The sequence below is a fragment of the Ruditapes philippinarum genome, unplaced genomic scaffold (assembly GCF_026571515.1).
Source record: "Ruditapes philippinarum isolate M1 unplaced genomic scaffold, ASM2657151v2 ctg10538_1_1_1_1, whole genome shotgun sequence".
NCBI lineage: Eukaryota > Metazoa > Mollusca > Bivalvia > Venerida > Veneridae > Ruditapes > Ruditapes philippinarum.
Window position 1 is genome coordinate 8,140 of NW_026862816.1, and position 16,023 is coordinate 24,162.

A 16,023-nucleotide genomic window follows, 5' to 3' on the forward strand; every position below is an offset into this window, starting at 1 on the left:
ATATCTGTCAACATGAGTTACAATAAAAACGGTTTTGCAGTAATGTTTAAAATTTAATACAAATTCAAAAATAATTCAAATCAAATTGTCATGCTTATGGGGCTTATTCGTACATCGAGTTTGGAAATGTAAACAGATATAATATATACATTATAAATAAATATAGATATGATATATAAATAGATATATAAGATGAAAATTTTTTTTTTTTGCAAAACATGAACATTTTACAGCAATTTAAAATCTGTCAAAGAATTAAATTCCTATTTTCAATTATGTCAATAAGTGATAAAAGCTCCTACGAATTGAGCATCAACAATTAGACTTCTGCAGTTTTATAGAGGCTTGGACACTGAAATCAGTATTTGAGAGTTGACTTAATTAGCTTTTTCCAATTTGCATTTATATTCGGATAAATTGAAATAGAGTAGAGAAAAACAGAATCCCTAAAGAAAGCCCAACACGGCAAAATTGACAATGTTGCAGGCTCATGGACGGTACTGGAAAGTGCAAGTTACCGGCCACAACCCCTAGCACCGGCTTAAGCAGAATTCAAAATTTAAACACGAAAATGGTCAAATTTTGAATTAAGAAACAGCCGCAGATCTGTTTATACGGCGGTGATCATGGAACCTTCAACGTTACACAGTAGTGCCATTCCATGAAAAGCGGCGTATGGTCCCTAATTAAAAGAAAATTGAAAGTTCTTTGATTAAAGATAAAATGTAAAATACCGAAGACAAAATTGTTTGTAATTAAAAAAAAACAAAACAACAACAACAAAAAAAAACAACAAAAAACGATTTCTAAATATAGGTGAAATAGCTTTCCAAAACATTTATCATGATATATAAATAGTTGGCTTGAATATTTACATCTCCCTTAGTGCTTATTAAAAATAACTTCCATGTAATACATACATTTATCATAATGACATAAAGTCAAAAGTACATGTAGTACATAAATATTAAGATATTTAAATATGAGCTTTAGCAAAAATAAACTGATTTTGTCACAGTCGTTTTACTTAATATATGTATTAAACAGCTTCAATGGCACCTCAAATTTTCAAAAGTCCGAAACTTTCTAATGCTTTTATCTGATACAAGTCATTCAATCTTCAACTAGCTTTTCCGGCAATTCATCGTTTTCTTCATTCCGGCAAAACTTCACAATATGTAGCGCGTTTATAATGATTACCTGTAATAAGAATAATACGTTTTTTTATCATTTCTATGGGTGGTTACCATTGTAGTGTGCACACTAACTATACGAGTTGTCTTAACCTTAATTCATAGAGATTTACCACTTGGCTAATTTGAACTGGTGAGTCAGTCGGTATGATTTTGCAATACAACACCAATTAAAACTTAGATGTACAAGCAAATCTTAATGTGAAGGCTACTATTGCTTAAAGTCGTACACCTGAACACTAGATTTACAGGAAAGCACATGTTCTATCTTTTGATTCTTGTTGTACAGTCCTCCCACGATGACAGATGACATTTCCAATTTACCCCCTGAAAATGTGTTTAATGAATAAAATTCCAGAACAATTAGGACTAAAATGTAAACATAGTAGTTAGATGGGGTAAAAAGGATGTGAAACTCTTGGGGAGTACCCAAGTTATGGAATGTTCAAATCCCATATTACTCAGAAAATGATAGACTATTTTTACATAAAAATGGAGGAGTTTCCGTAATTACTCATTAAGAAAAAACTTTTTTTTCACCGTGATAGGACCAAAACACAGAACAGCCTTTAGGGTGCTCAGCTATTTTATTTTCATGTCAGAACATTGTAATTTTCTAAATGCCCCCTCCATATTATCCAAGGAACCTCATAATCAATCTTCTTAATTGGTGAATACCAACAATTATAACAAAGGGATCCATTTTGGAGAGAATTGTTTTTGAGGGAAACCTGATGATTCGTATAATATAGAATGACGGTCTAAATGCAAGTGTGTTGTATTGCGTTGTAAATTGTAGATCGTATCTATTAATTAGTGTTGTACAACTTATTTCTACCGTCTGTTGAGGCCTGAACTTCCCTGAAGCATATATCAGTGTATAACTATTATTAAGGTGTGCTAACACCTCCTTAGATTTATATCAAATAATAAACATTTGTAAATGCATAATTGCTGATAAGTATTTTAACGAAAATCATTTACAATCCATCAATTAATAGTATGATCATAAAAGGTTAAATATTACTTGGACAGATTTTATGGATTTTTGTTGTTAAACGAATGTTGTACAAAATGTCAATGTGTTGAATTGTTAGGTTTATTTGAGATCAGTAAACAGATTATACGTTAGTGTATCAGATTCTGAAATATAAAACGCACTGTTTTATTTAACCTATTGTATTTGAAACATTCTCTGGTAGTTTCGTTATCAGGTTTTTAATCTTACATTGTTAGCATTTTGTATGAGTTTAAGCAAAAACTGTTATGTTTTGCTTACAACATGTAAATTCTAATGACTAATTACACGTGGAAAAAATGGGTGAACAAGTTAATGTGACAAACTCAACCTTTTAATAGTAATTGACTTATTTAAAAGTATACTTACCACCAAATCTACTAGCCCTGTCATAATAATTGTGTACAACACATCCGGAGTAAACGCCTGAAATCAGAGATATGTGAACTTATGTTTTACTCTTTCTTGAAATGGTTGCAAATGTGTATACACATGCACAAATTATACATTTTAAAGTTATAAAGCGTCTCTCCTTAAATAAATACATGTACATGTATGCAACAATTCAAATATCTATATTTTAATTAAAATTTACTAAATGTATCATAACAATAGCTTTTATAATATATCACCTGATTATACTCATACGTTTGTACAGCTTGATAGCTTGTAAGGCCGCCTATCAGACAACCCCATAAAAACTGGAAAAGATAAGGGTACAATTAGGTTAAATAATCCATAAAACTCCAAGCCTCTTTCAAAACAACTATCCTAATTTCGTTTCAACTATTTGCTAAGCCAAGGTTGTCATTTTAAGATAAACCACTATATGTACAAGCTATAATAAGTAATATATTCAATTGGAATTTTCTTTAAACTTGTAAAATATAAACAGGAATTTTACTTACGTATGCAATGAAGATCTTGATCTCTTTATTTTCAGTATTACATGGTCTGATGGTAATGATGTAAAACAAGCTTGGTAACAAATGAAAACAAGCGAAACATATGAGCAATATATGTATTCCTTTCATGCGGACACTGTCTACGTCAGAGCACGTGCTTGTAATGACCCCAACAAGGCCGATGGCAGCTAAAACAAGGCCTTGTGCCTATAAGAAAAATATAGTATAATTTCCTAAAACTACTTTATGATGTTTAAAACAAAAAAAAATATTAATTCATTTCTTTCGCACCTAAACAAAATTAAATACATGTACGCCTCTTTTCTTAAATGATCAATGATTATAAGAAATAAATAACCTGTTAACTTTATGTGCATTTTAGACAGTTGGCAGGTAAGAAATGATGGTTAAAGGGACATTATTCTTATTATTTTGTCATAACAACGATGTCCTCTCCTGGAACAACAGAGAAGAGCGGTGTGGCCAGTTGAGACCGGGATACAAACGAAACTACACCGCGCAATGGAGGAACTGCAGAAGACTGCAACCTTCATCGATGTGACCGGCCTGAGATTGTAGCGGTGAACGAGAAGAAGAAGAAGAATTATTTTGTCGTCAAAAATACATTTCAAAAAATTGATAGCTATGAAGGCCATTGACCACAATTGATAATAAAAAGAATGGTAAGGATAAAATATAAAATTCTTAAAAATGAAAACAAAAACAAATGTCCCAGCCCTTTTTATCAACTGGACCGTACATGTAATGAAGGTTATTAATAGAATTTTCATGGGTTATATTCGTGTTCAAAGAGGAATACAATTTTTGTACTTGCATGTGCACTAACTTGAATTAATATGAACTAATATTGCCTTTACAGTATTGTTTCATCTTTATTAATTACATTACTTATATAACTTATTATATTAAAAACGCATCTCTAGCTCTCAGGAGGCATTATGGGTAGTTACCCATGGCAACTGTTTAGAATGGTCAGACTCTGAAGCTGTCACTTGCTTTAATAATACTCTTTTACAGATAAGCTGCAGATTAAAGATACAAAGGTAACAGTCATGTTAATTGGAGTTTATTATTTTGATTTTACTTTTTATGACTTATTTTTAATATTTCATTCCCAAGGCTATTCTATGTACACTTTGTTTAGCTGTGTACTCTTTGCGCACATTGTCTGAGTTACGATATGTGCACATTCTCAATTTGTGTGTGCAGACATAAAACTGTTTTGGGCAAGTTTCAGTTTCTAACATCTTATGCTTCAGAGATAACAATTTTCTACATAACTTGATACCAATATAGCTATAATTTATTATACATACACAGTTTCTTTTGCGTTCGAGTATTTAAATTATATGTTGTGTAATGACTTAACATTGTTATATATATTTGGTAACAAAAGTTTATTGATATACATCACACATGCTGTAACATTAAAAGCATATATACCAGATATAAACCCAATATCCAATTGCCGATCGTACATCTTATATTTCTACACCCCATCTTATGTTTTTCTCAGACTGAAAATATATATAAAATCATTCCAATTATTGTGTAAATCATATGAATTTATAAAGTCATTTTTTTGCTTAAAACATTGGATAATATATCAAACTCGAAAATTGTAGTTGCTAATGGAGACCTGTTTATAGACCAAAGTTCAGATCTACTTATTTCTTACATGTAGATCTGATTACCAACGTTCATGTTTCGCCTTTATTGCGATTCGGATTTCCTGTAAAAGCTATTTTTAGCCGTGTAATCAACCGTTCTTTACATATAAGAATTAGACGAAGCATCAAAATATTGATGTTCGTAGAAGTAAAACAAGTTGTTGAGCTTTGTAACAAAAAAACTTAAAATTGTCTGATAAGAAGTAATTTGAGAAAATAAACTTGAAATAATACGAGTCTCAGTTTTTTATGGGCAAGATCGTTTTGTCATTTTTCCGACCGGCTTTATGGACAACGCCATTGTGTTAACATTACTTTCTCATTTTTGATTTTCTAGCGATTAAAATTACAAACCGCATTGTTTTCAAAATTGTTAAAGGCTGTTTGAAAGATCACGAAAGGGTGACACACTATTGTGTAGCATTATTTAGGAGCTGATTTTAATCTGATTGATAATAGACATTCTTCCTACAAATTATTGCTTAACATCGATTTTAATGTTTTCACTTGCATAACAAAGACTTATGACATTTATTTTATTTAAGTGCTACATATATCTGTCATATGATTCTTATACATCAATTTCTTTGATAAAGATTCGTTATTAGTAAATATCCTTTAAAGTTATATTAGTGTAGTATGTTCACTGCATAGACAGACACAGCGTAATATCATATGCGTCAAATGTACTTGAGTACTATACAACATTATAATTATGATTTAGGACTTGCACGATTAAGATGGCGTATTAATCACAATTATAAGCAGAATAGAAATCACTCCGGAAACAATAAATTACTAGTTTAAACTTTATCAACCTCCATCGTTTTTCGGGGTTACCTTCTTCTTTATCAAGGAATTATCATTGTTTTCCTAACCCTATGTCACGTACAAATCAACACAAGAAATGACGTCGTTGACGTAAACAACAAAACAAACACAAAAAATAATGATGATTTTTTTCCCATCAAATTTGTTAACCCGAATATTGTTGTACATTTTAGTGTCGCTTTTGCGACTCCGTAAAAATGATATTACACGGTCATATAATTATTAATATTATTGCAAGCTCTTTCCTGAATTTATTGAACGATTTGAATAGGATTATATTATATATGCAAAAGGCCTACATAATATAATTTTATTCAATTAGTTCAATTATTTAAGCATTGAATTTAATTTTCACTCGCATAATATAATTTTATGCACCTCGTTCATTCAATTTAGCACTCATCCTCTATATCTCTTACTCTCTGTAAGTGAAATATACAAAGCGGATAATGTATTCAATTTATCACCTAGTGTAGCATACACAAAATTGAAAAAAATCTTTAGAGACATATTAATCTACGGAAAATTAAAAAAAAAACATACAACCTAGAAAGCTGCAATCAGAGTACCCGTTGTAGTGGTCCAAGTGATACCACCCCCCCCCCGAGCACGACTTGTCGTTGTTATTATTATACTCGTACATTATTATTATTTATTATAATTATAATTATAAATGAATAATAATGTTACTTTTATTAATGATGATGAGAATGATGATTGTTGTGATTTTGATGGTAATAATAAATTAATGTTACTATTATTGTTGCAACCGCTATTATTGTTGTTATTATGGTTATTGTTTCTTTATCGTTGATATTATTATTGAGATGATGATGATGATGGTTGTGATGATTGTAATTGACATAGGTAATATCAGAGTTACATGTATTGTTTAAGTACAATTAAAAGTGTAATCATCAGCATTGCTGTTAATATATTCCATTGTTGCAGTCCAATTAGTATCAATATTTTTATTTTTCTAGTCAAACAAAACATTTCATCTAAAACTATTTGCGAACCCTTCCTTATTTGCGTTTAAAGGCCGTACAGTTTCAAAAATCAAACAATTAAAGGTATTTATTTATATTCGGGGAAGTTCAAAATGGGTTGTAAATCGCCGTCTAACTTAATTTATAACCTCAAGTTTCGTTTTTATTTCTATTTTGTATCGATTTTGTAACTGGAGAATAATACATGTATGATTACGTTGTCCAAAGTATTGGTAAATTAAACATAATTATTTATAAATCAGAAACTAGAAAGTAATGAAATCAATAAAACATATAGTTTACAGTTTCGTTATATTGTTATTATCATATTATATAATTATTTAATGTTATTAAAGAGATTTAGAGAAATATCTTGAATCACTTAACACAACTACTGAAATACAAATTTTCAATCTTTCAGGTGATATCATCTATAGGAGTTATTAATTAAATTAGAAAAATATGATTACCATATTGCGTTGTATAAACTGTATATATAACAATATACGTGTATTCTTAAAATAGTATTGTGTTTTTGTTAATTCATGACGCAACATATGAACAAACGAAGTAAAAAAAAAATACAAAAAAACAACAAAACAACGGTTATATGATTTTTGATCCTTCTAATGATACACATGAACAATTGATATTGTATATATAGAAACTTACATTTCGGTAATATATGACTTCCTTGCAAGCAAATGATTTTTTGAAGTGTTTCATACAAATTCACTTATTATAAAGAAAATGAAGGAAATCACGTAATATCGTAATATAACACAATTGGTTTTCTTCTCTTTTTTTTTGTGTACAGACATAAATATACAATGAGGAAAACCATTTTTTTTTATTTTTACATTTGGCATGTTTCCATGAAAACAGTTCAAATTCGTAACTTTTACATCTATATAAAAAGTCTTATCTTCTAGCGCAGATAAATAAAGCCACAATTCACACTATTTTTTATAAACTCATAAAAACAGGAAGACAATTCTTGAAATGCAAAATAAAAAGTACAAATCAAAAAGTGCAAAACTAACAATGATAATAATAATGTTTCATTTTCTCCTTTAGAGAAACAGTTAAGACGCAGTTAAAGATCTATTTTTAAACTCTTGTTCTTGGAATTCCACAGACTTATAATTAGAATACTTTCAAGGTTTTCTTGCAGATATCACAAAAATATGTAAGTTAGTTAATTAATTAATTAATTAATTCCTCTTATACATTTTTCATAGTACACAAACAACTGTATTAATATCTTGTACCATGTAAGTTTGAAGTGTGTTATATTAAAAATCTGTCTACATTCAATATTAGTATGACATAAATAACATTCGAGCAAAATAGATGATGAATGATAATGTAAAGCATTATTTCCGGCTAGGAAGTATTTTGGACGATGTATGTAATTTGATTGCAAGTGTTTGAATGAAAACCTGTTATCAGAGCTTGAGATCTGAAAAACAAGAGGGCCATGATGGCCCTGAGGTCGCTCACCTGTATATAGGCCCCCACCCACCCCCGGGCCAATTTTTACCCAAGGGCTTTTATTTGTTTATTTGAACAGACTTGGTAGACACCCATAAGAGGATGTTTCATGCTAAACATTTAAGTTCTAGCTCATTGGGTTTTTTAAAAGAAGATTTTTAAAGTTTTTACTATACACATATAGTTAAAAACAATGTCACCCTGGGGCAGGGCCAGTTTTGACCCCCGGACTTTTATTTGAACAAACTTTGTAGATATTTACTTAAAGATGTTTCATGCTTAATATCTAAACTCTAGCTATTTGGGTTTCTTCATAGAAGATTTTTAAGTTTTTGCTATACACATATAAGGAAAATCAATGACCCCCCCGGGCGGGGCCAGTTTTGACCCCATGGCTTTTATTTGAACATACTTGGTAGACACCCATTAGAACATGTTTCATGCTAAATATCTTAGCTCTAGCTCTTTGAGTTCTTTAAAAGAAGATTTTTTAAGTTTTTACTCTATGCATATAGGGAAAGTCAATGACCCCCTGGGGCGGGGTCAATTTTGACCCCAGGGCTTTTATTTGAACAAACTTGGTAGACATCTATTAGAAGATGTTTCATGCTAAATATCTTAGCTCTAGCTCTTTGGGTTCTTTAAAAGAAGATTTTTTAAGTTTTTACTATATGCATATAGGGAAAATCTATGACCCCCTGGGGCGGGGCCAATTTTGACCCCAGGGCTTTTATTTGAACAAACTTGGTAGACATTCACTAGAAGATGTTTCATGCCAAATATCTAAGCTCTAGCTATTATGGTTCTTTAAAAGAAGATTTTTTAAGTTTTTACTATATGCATATCTGTAGGGAAAATCAATGACCCCCCGGGGTGGTGCCAATTTTGACCACAGGGCTTTAATTTGAACAAACTTGGTAGAGACTCACTAGAAGATGTTTCATGCTTAATATCTTAGCTCTAGCTCTTTGGGTTCTTTAAAAGAAGATTTTTTAAGTTTTTACTATATGCATATAGGGAAAATCAATGACCCCCTGGGGCGGGGCCAATTTTGACCCCAGGGCTTTTATTTGAACAAACTTGATAGACATTCACTAGAAGATGTTTCATGCTTAATATCTAAGCTCTAGCTCTTACGGTTCTTTAAAAGAAGATTTTTTAAGTTTTTACTATATGCATATAGGGAAAATCAATGACCCCCCTGGGCGGGGCCAATTTTGACCCCAGGGCTTTTATTTGAACAAACTTGGTAGACACTCACTAGAAGATGTTTCATGCCAAATATCTTAGCTCTAGCTCTTTGGGTTCTTTAAAAGAAGATTATTTAAGGTTTAACCATATGCATATAGGGAAAATCAATAACCCCCTGGGGCGGGGCCAATTTTGACCCCAGGGCTTTTATTTGAACAAACTTGGTAGACACTCACTAGAAGATGTTTCATGCCAAATATCTAAGCTCTAGCTCTTAGGGTTGTTTAAAAGAAGATATTTAAATATTATTCTTTCGGTTGCCATGGCAACCAGAGTTCTGCATGGAATTAAATTCTTTGAACAATTTTTAAAGGTGACCACCAAAGGAACATTCCTGTGAAGTTTGGATGAAATTGGCTCAGTGGTTAATGAGGAGATGTCATTTAAAGCAAAAGTTTACGGACGGACGACGGACGGACGACGGACGGACTGACGGACGGACGCCGGACGAAAAGCGATCACAAAAGCTCACCCTGTCACTTTGTGACAGGTGAGCTAAAAATCCATTGTTATATTATGCAGAACCAAATTTTTGTTAAAAAGTTAAACCGACACAATGGCCATCATGTTATATGATGTCAAAAGAATATTTTACAAATATCATGCTGTTTTTAGCTGGTGAATTTGTACTGAAGTAAAAAAAATATTGACCGATGCGATAGCCGAGCTAAAAAGTACATATCTGTTTTATTATATGATTTATGAATAATCTTTATGTATGGCTGGATATCAAATCTGCCTTTGAATACGAAAATCGACATTTCTTCAGCTTATTTACTTCCTTCATTTACTAAAGAGCTCGTGGGAACGCTATCTTCGTAATGTTCTTAAAAACATAAAGTCACCGAGTCACCCAACAGTGAATAAACTCTGATATTGACCAAAAAAATTACTTCTAAGCCAATCAGGGAAAGGCATTTTAAGCTATTTATAGCATATATAATAATGTGGAATATATATAAAAAGCATTTTTATAACCTAATGAAGCGTCAACACATTTTAATCGCTTCATTTACAATTGATACTCTCTTTTTCTTGTAATACTATAATATTATTGTAGCTTTTTAGCTTCATTGGTTAAGAGAGTGATTCAGATGCATGTGTATATATATTATCTAGAGAAAAAACAGTACATAACGCCCTCTTTCAAAATTTACAAGAGAATGTCATGCAATGACAGCAATATAATTATGTTCTTTCAAAAGCTATATCCTATGAAATTCCAAATAAGTTGTAAATCACCAAGTCTAACTAAATCAAAAATCAAGTTTCGTTTCATGTTGATTTTGTATCGATCTGTAAAATTCTAGATTATATCTGGGACATATATAAGGTGTTGAGGATAATGATTAATTAAACATTATTGTTTACAAGTCATAACAAGAAAGCAATCAAATCAATACTACATATAAAATATTCACAGTTTTGATATCAATTGTTATTATCATTTTATTATATAATTTTTATATTCATGTTACATGTATTGTAAGAGATTCAGAGTAAAGTTTTTAAAAGGAATCACTTAAAACAACTACTCAAGTGGTGGTGTTATTTCTTAGAATAATATATTAAAAATTATGATTACCATACTGTGCTGTAATAATGGTAGTATTTGTTTTAATTATATAATAGCAGCATATAAGCAAACAAAATTTGACACAAATACTGGCGATATGAATGTTTTCACCCATTTAATGACACACAAGGATACACACACACACATGATATACAAAAAATACAAAATACAAAATTTATTTATTCAGCATAAAACATAAACATATGTTTAGAGCCAATACAAACAAAAATGTTCAGCGACAGACATGACAAAAGAAATGAAATTTTATCCGAAGAGAGTAGTTCAAATTACATAAACAATTCTCACAAACTGTCTAGATATACAAAAAAAAATACTAAATATATTGTTACATTTTTTATATTAAAAAAAGTTCTAGTTATTAAGGAAAAAAAAGAGTTAGTAATAAAGATATTTAAATTTAGAGAGTGTATTATGAGATGCGGTTTTTCATTGCGAAATAAATATATTTTGCTAAGTTCAGTAGAACAGATTTAGATTTTGATGACATTAAGTTTTCGAATTTAGTGATATTTGGCCAACGACAATAATATTGTTTAAAAAATTTACTTCTTAAGTCACGGTGAAATGGACATACTAGCAAAAAATGGTACTCATTTTCAATGGTTTTCATATTGCACGATTTGCAGAGTCTCTGTTCTCTTGGAGTATCATTATATCTTCCAGATTCTATAAAAAGATTATGTGATGAAGTTCTAAATCTTGACATAGCAAGTCTATATTTCTTATCAGTAATCACTTTCAGATATTCTTCTAATTCGAATTCATACTTAAAGACACAATATGACTGTAAACGATTGGAGTTATTGATATCAGAGTACCATTTTTGTAAAAAGTTATCAATAATTCTCTGTTTAATCAATGAAAAAGGAATATCGATTTCAAATTGATCATTCCATACATACAATAAACCATTTTCTTGTAAAATATTTTTTATTTGAAAAGCCCAATTTTTCCCATTATATTTTAAATTACGATCTGCATCTACTTTTAAAATTAAATAGCTTCTTCTAACCAGAGCAGTATCATTCTGTTTTAAAATTTTTATCCAGTACTTAATCATATTTATTTTTCGAATGAATAACAAAGGAATTCTTCCTAATTCTCCATAAAGTGTAGATAAATTTGTTGACTTTTTGACACCCAAAATGCGTCTTAAAAACTTAGTGTGAATAGACTCAATATCCTTTGCTTCATGTATACCCCATATTTCGGATCCAAAATTTAGAATTGAAGATACTAGTGTATCGAATAACTTACACTTCTGATCCATTGGTAGTTCTACATCGTTAAATATACGAAATAGATTATTCATAGCAAATGATGCATGTTGGGCGATGCATTTTTGCGTACGGTACCAATTACCATTTTTGAATAATGTAATACCTAGGTATTTAAAACAGGTTACTGTTTCTATAATATTATTATAAATTTTGAAGTTATACATGGTGTGCCTCCCATTTTCAAAGATCATCGCTTTTGTTTTTGAAATGTTAATTTTTAAACCCCATAAATTACAATAATTTTCCACATCAGTTAACATAGACTGTAAAGTTTCAGGCGTTTTAGCAAAAATTGCCTGATCATCTGCATACATAAGAATGAACAGTTTTAATTCATTTATAGTAAAAATGCCATCAAGATCAGTATTTATATTATCTAAAATGTCGTTCACAAAGAGCATGAAGAGCATGATATTGAATATAAAGAAACTTACATTCTGGTGATAAATGACTTCCTTGTAAGCAGCAACAAATAATTAAATATTATTGAAGTCTTCTTTACACAAATTGTATACAAATTCACTTGATAGTGTAATGATAATGATAGAAAATTCGTAATGTCTTAAACAACGCAATTGTTTTTATTCTTTTACTAAATATATCTCCTGGACAGATTATAAATATATAATATAGGAAACCGAACTTTTTTATTTTTACATTGTCATGTTTCCATAGAAACTGTTCAATATAATGAATGCTCTTTTCGTAACATTTACACCTAGTATATCAAAGGTCTTATCTCATATACTAGTACCGATAAATAAAGCCATAGTTCAAATGTAACTAAATATAAATACACAAAAAACAACTTCTTGAAATGTAAAAAATACAAATAAAAATAGTACAAACTAAAATTAGTAACTATGATTTTCCATTTTCCCTTTTGGTATATAATACTAAGTCTTGTTTTTGGAATTCCACAGAAATGACATAACGTGTTATAATTAGACATCTATAATTAGACTACTCTCCAGCAGGCTTTCTTGTAGATTATTATATTAATTAATTTATTTATGAATTCGTCCATCCACTCCTCTCAAACTATGTATAAAGTGCACAAACAGCTGTATCAATAGCTTGTACCATGTAAGATATTAAAAAAGACTGTCTAAATTCAAAATCATTATGATATAAATAAAATTCGATCAAAATAGATAATGTATGAGTATGAAAATAGAAACGTTACACTTGATATTTATGTTCAAGTGTTATATCCGACCAAGACGTGTTTCGGACAGTGTATGTACTTAGATTAAGATATATTATACAACATATTTTATATGTCTATAAAATGAGACGTTCATTTCGATTACTTCCTATTAATAATGTTTCTGTTTGACAATAGTAACCGAACAAATGATCAGGCATAAACAAAGAAGGTTTTGCCTATAAACTTTAAGCAGTCCATTGTATCTGACCTGCAGACCTCTTGTTTTTTTTCTATAGATTGGAGAACTTTATCCGGGAATCACGATGTACAACACAAGGATTAAAATAATGATGATCAGCCGCTCTATGATCTATTTGTCTGCATTCTTTGATGAGGATTTAATCTGAGAAAGTGGGGTATATTAATGTAAGAAACCGATTTTGCAAACTGACCTCTCCGACACGGATTAATAAAGTCATACAAAAGAACAGTATGTCAACCCTAATTGAACAATCGCAATACTACGGGACATTAGCTCATAGTTATGAGCAGAACGGTTGGATGGGAGATATTTACTTTTAAAAAGAAGGGAATATTAACTTCCATCAATGACGTGACAAAACAAAAGTGCAGAAAAATTTATAGCCCATTGACATTTAAATAACTTAAAAATTATAAACAAAATTTAATACTGTAACGATATATCTTTTTAATAAAGTATGTGTTTGCCTCTGTATTGAACTTGTCCATATTTAATTTTTAATCACTTTGAATATATTCTATCAGTACAGTGATCTGTACCCTTGACAAAATGTATTATGAAAATTTATTTTAAATTGGCTGTGTTAACAAGACCTGGTCGATCAGGTTCGTGTTACATACTTTTTTCATACTGCAATTAGTAAAAGCCATCTCCAGTCTAAACATTATCTCGATGTCGCTTCGAGAAAGAGAAATTAATCTATTTCGTTGGGCTACAACTATTAAAAGTTTCATAAAAATGGACAACAAATTAAACAGTTAAACAAACTAGATATTTTGGAGTTGGATTAAAATCCTTCCGATTCAATGATTTTAACCAAGTTCTCCTCATTTCTTCATTCATATGAATAAATTGAAATATTTACGGCTATAAATTAAACACGGACAGGCTTCTTGTTTTATTCCATGGTCTTTGAAGATCGATTTTTAAAATTCTGATTATTTGTGAAACACTACACACTGCTTTCTACCACTCTTTTTATACATTTTAGCTTATCTATAGACGAAGTGATTTTAGCTGAAGACAAAGTGTGCTAAAATTGTAAGCATTATTGATAACAGTAATACTCAGAACAATTAAAATAGTCAATGTTACCAGAAAACGTAAAAACATAGACGTGTTTCTTGTTTCAAAATGATTTTATGATTTCATATGACAAGTATAAAACTAGGATATTACTTTGATATCCTATAAATATCGACCTTAGTCATATAGAAATCTCCAGTGTAAATAATCATAATACGAAATAAAGGATAATGTGTCTTCAATCTTCTGGTATGTTGTATATTTTCGAATCGTGCGATGTTATGGATAGAAGAATTTTAAAGTTATTACCTTCGTTTCTATAAAAAATGGGCTGATAAAAGCAAGGACACATTTGTTACAAACTGATTGATTATTATTTAGTTTACGTATAACGTCACGAGACGGAACATATGAACATTATATAAATGTGTTATACAATAAAGTATGTACATGTGAATTTAGATGTATACGTAATTAAATAAATATTATAACCACAAATAAAAAATCTAAATCAACAGTTAATTGTAGGAATGTTTAGAATTTTGAAAACATAAGTTTCTTGATTTGATAACTTATTAAAAAAAATATAGAAAAGAACCTACAATGTTCCTGTTTCATATTTATAATAATAATCTTAAAATCTCTAGATGTAAGCCCTACCTACCTACGAACCACCCCCTCTCCCAACAACAATAAAAAACACCGAAATAAGTAAGATAAATATAACTTTATGCAAATGAAATGAATCTCGGTGAAAAAATGAATACTTATTGTCTAGACCAAGTATAGTACAGTTACCCGTTAAATCAAATAACCTTGGTAAAGTATTGGCATGTGTCAATCATTTATGGAAAACAATAGCAATCTGTTTTGAGTTATTAAACTGCACCACTTTTGCGACAATTTTTATAAATGTATCCAGTGTGTTGATATGTGTCAATACGATTCTATTACTTAAAAAAGGAAATATTCTTCTATAATTTAATTGCAACAATATGTCTAATTTTATTTGTTATCCATCCTCTTTACACTGATTGTCACATTTTATGCATATTGACACGTAACGCATCACTCTAATTTTAATTGTTTTAGCATTCAGCATAAGTAAGATCATATGAATGCACGATGTTCTAGATTTGCCTTGATTATATTGGGTTTTCCTGATCAAAAAAAGTATTACCTGGTTGGATTTAACTTAATTGGATATAACATATTTGGGTATAACATATTCCGGTATAAAGTATTTGGACATAACATTTTTGGTTCAGATTCCATCCTCAAGAACATGAATTGGTGTGTAAAATGAAATAAATGAATGAATTACTAAAGGCCACAG

General features: G+C 30.1%; 1 protein-coding gene across 3 annotated transcripts; it reads right to left on the bottom strand.

The window, feature by feature from the left end:
* Positions 1-221: 221 nt before the first annotated feature.
* Positions 222-13,052, bottom strand: LOC132720306 (uncharacterized). Of its 3 annotated transcripts, XR_009624323.1 has the most exons (7): positions 12,684-13,052; positions 4,581-4,654; positions 3,120-3,323; positions 2,844-2,912; positions 2,581-2,637; positions 1,060-1,200; positions 222-682 (listed from the first exon to the last, which is right to left on the bottom strand). XR_009624323.1 is itself a non-coding variant. In XM_060704425.1 (6 exons), the coding sequence occupies exons 2-6, from the start codon at positions 4,635-4,637 to the stop codon at positions 1,114-1,116; spliced, it is 474 nt and encodes a 157-aa protein (XP_060560408.1). In that variant the 5' UTR covers positions 4,638-4,654; positions 12,684-13,046; the 3' UTR covers positions 222-1,113. The 3 variants fall into 3 exon arrangements, 2 of the variants coding, with proteins under 2 accessions (XP_060560408.1, XP_060560409.1); XM_060704425.1 differs by having other exon boundaries at positions 222-1,200; positions 12,684-13,046; XM_060704426.1 differs by lacking the exon at positions 12,684-13,052 and adding an exon at positions 7,300-7,589 and having other exon boundaries at positions 222-1,200.
* Between the last annotated feature and the right edge of the window lie 2,971 nt (positions 13,053-16,023).

Bases quoted from the DNA above. Each gene is read 5' to 3' on its own strand.
- LOC132720306 (XM_060704425.1), bottom strand. From the start codon at position 4,637: ATGGGGTGTAGAAATATAAGATGTACGATCGGCAATTGGATATTGGGT. The intron at 3,324-4,580 runs GTATATATGCTT...TTTTTCTTATAG, and splicing joins GGATATTGGGTTTATATCTG to GCACAAGGCCTTGTTTTAGC. The intron at 2,638-2,843 runs GTGATATATTAT...CTCTGATTTCAG, and splicing joins AAACGTATGAGTATAATCAG to GCGTTTACTCCGGATGTGTT.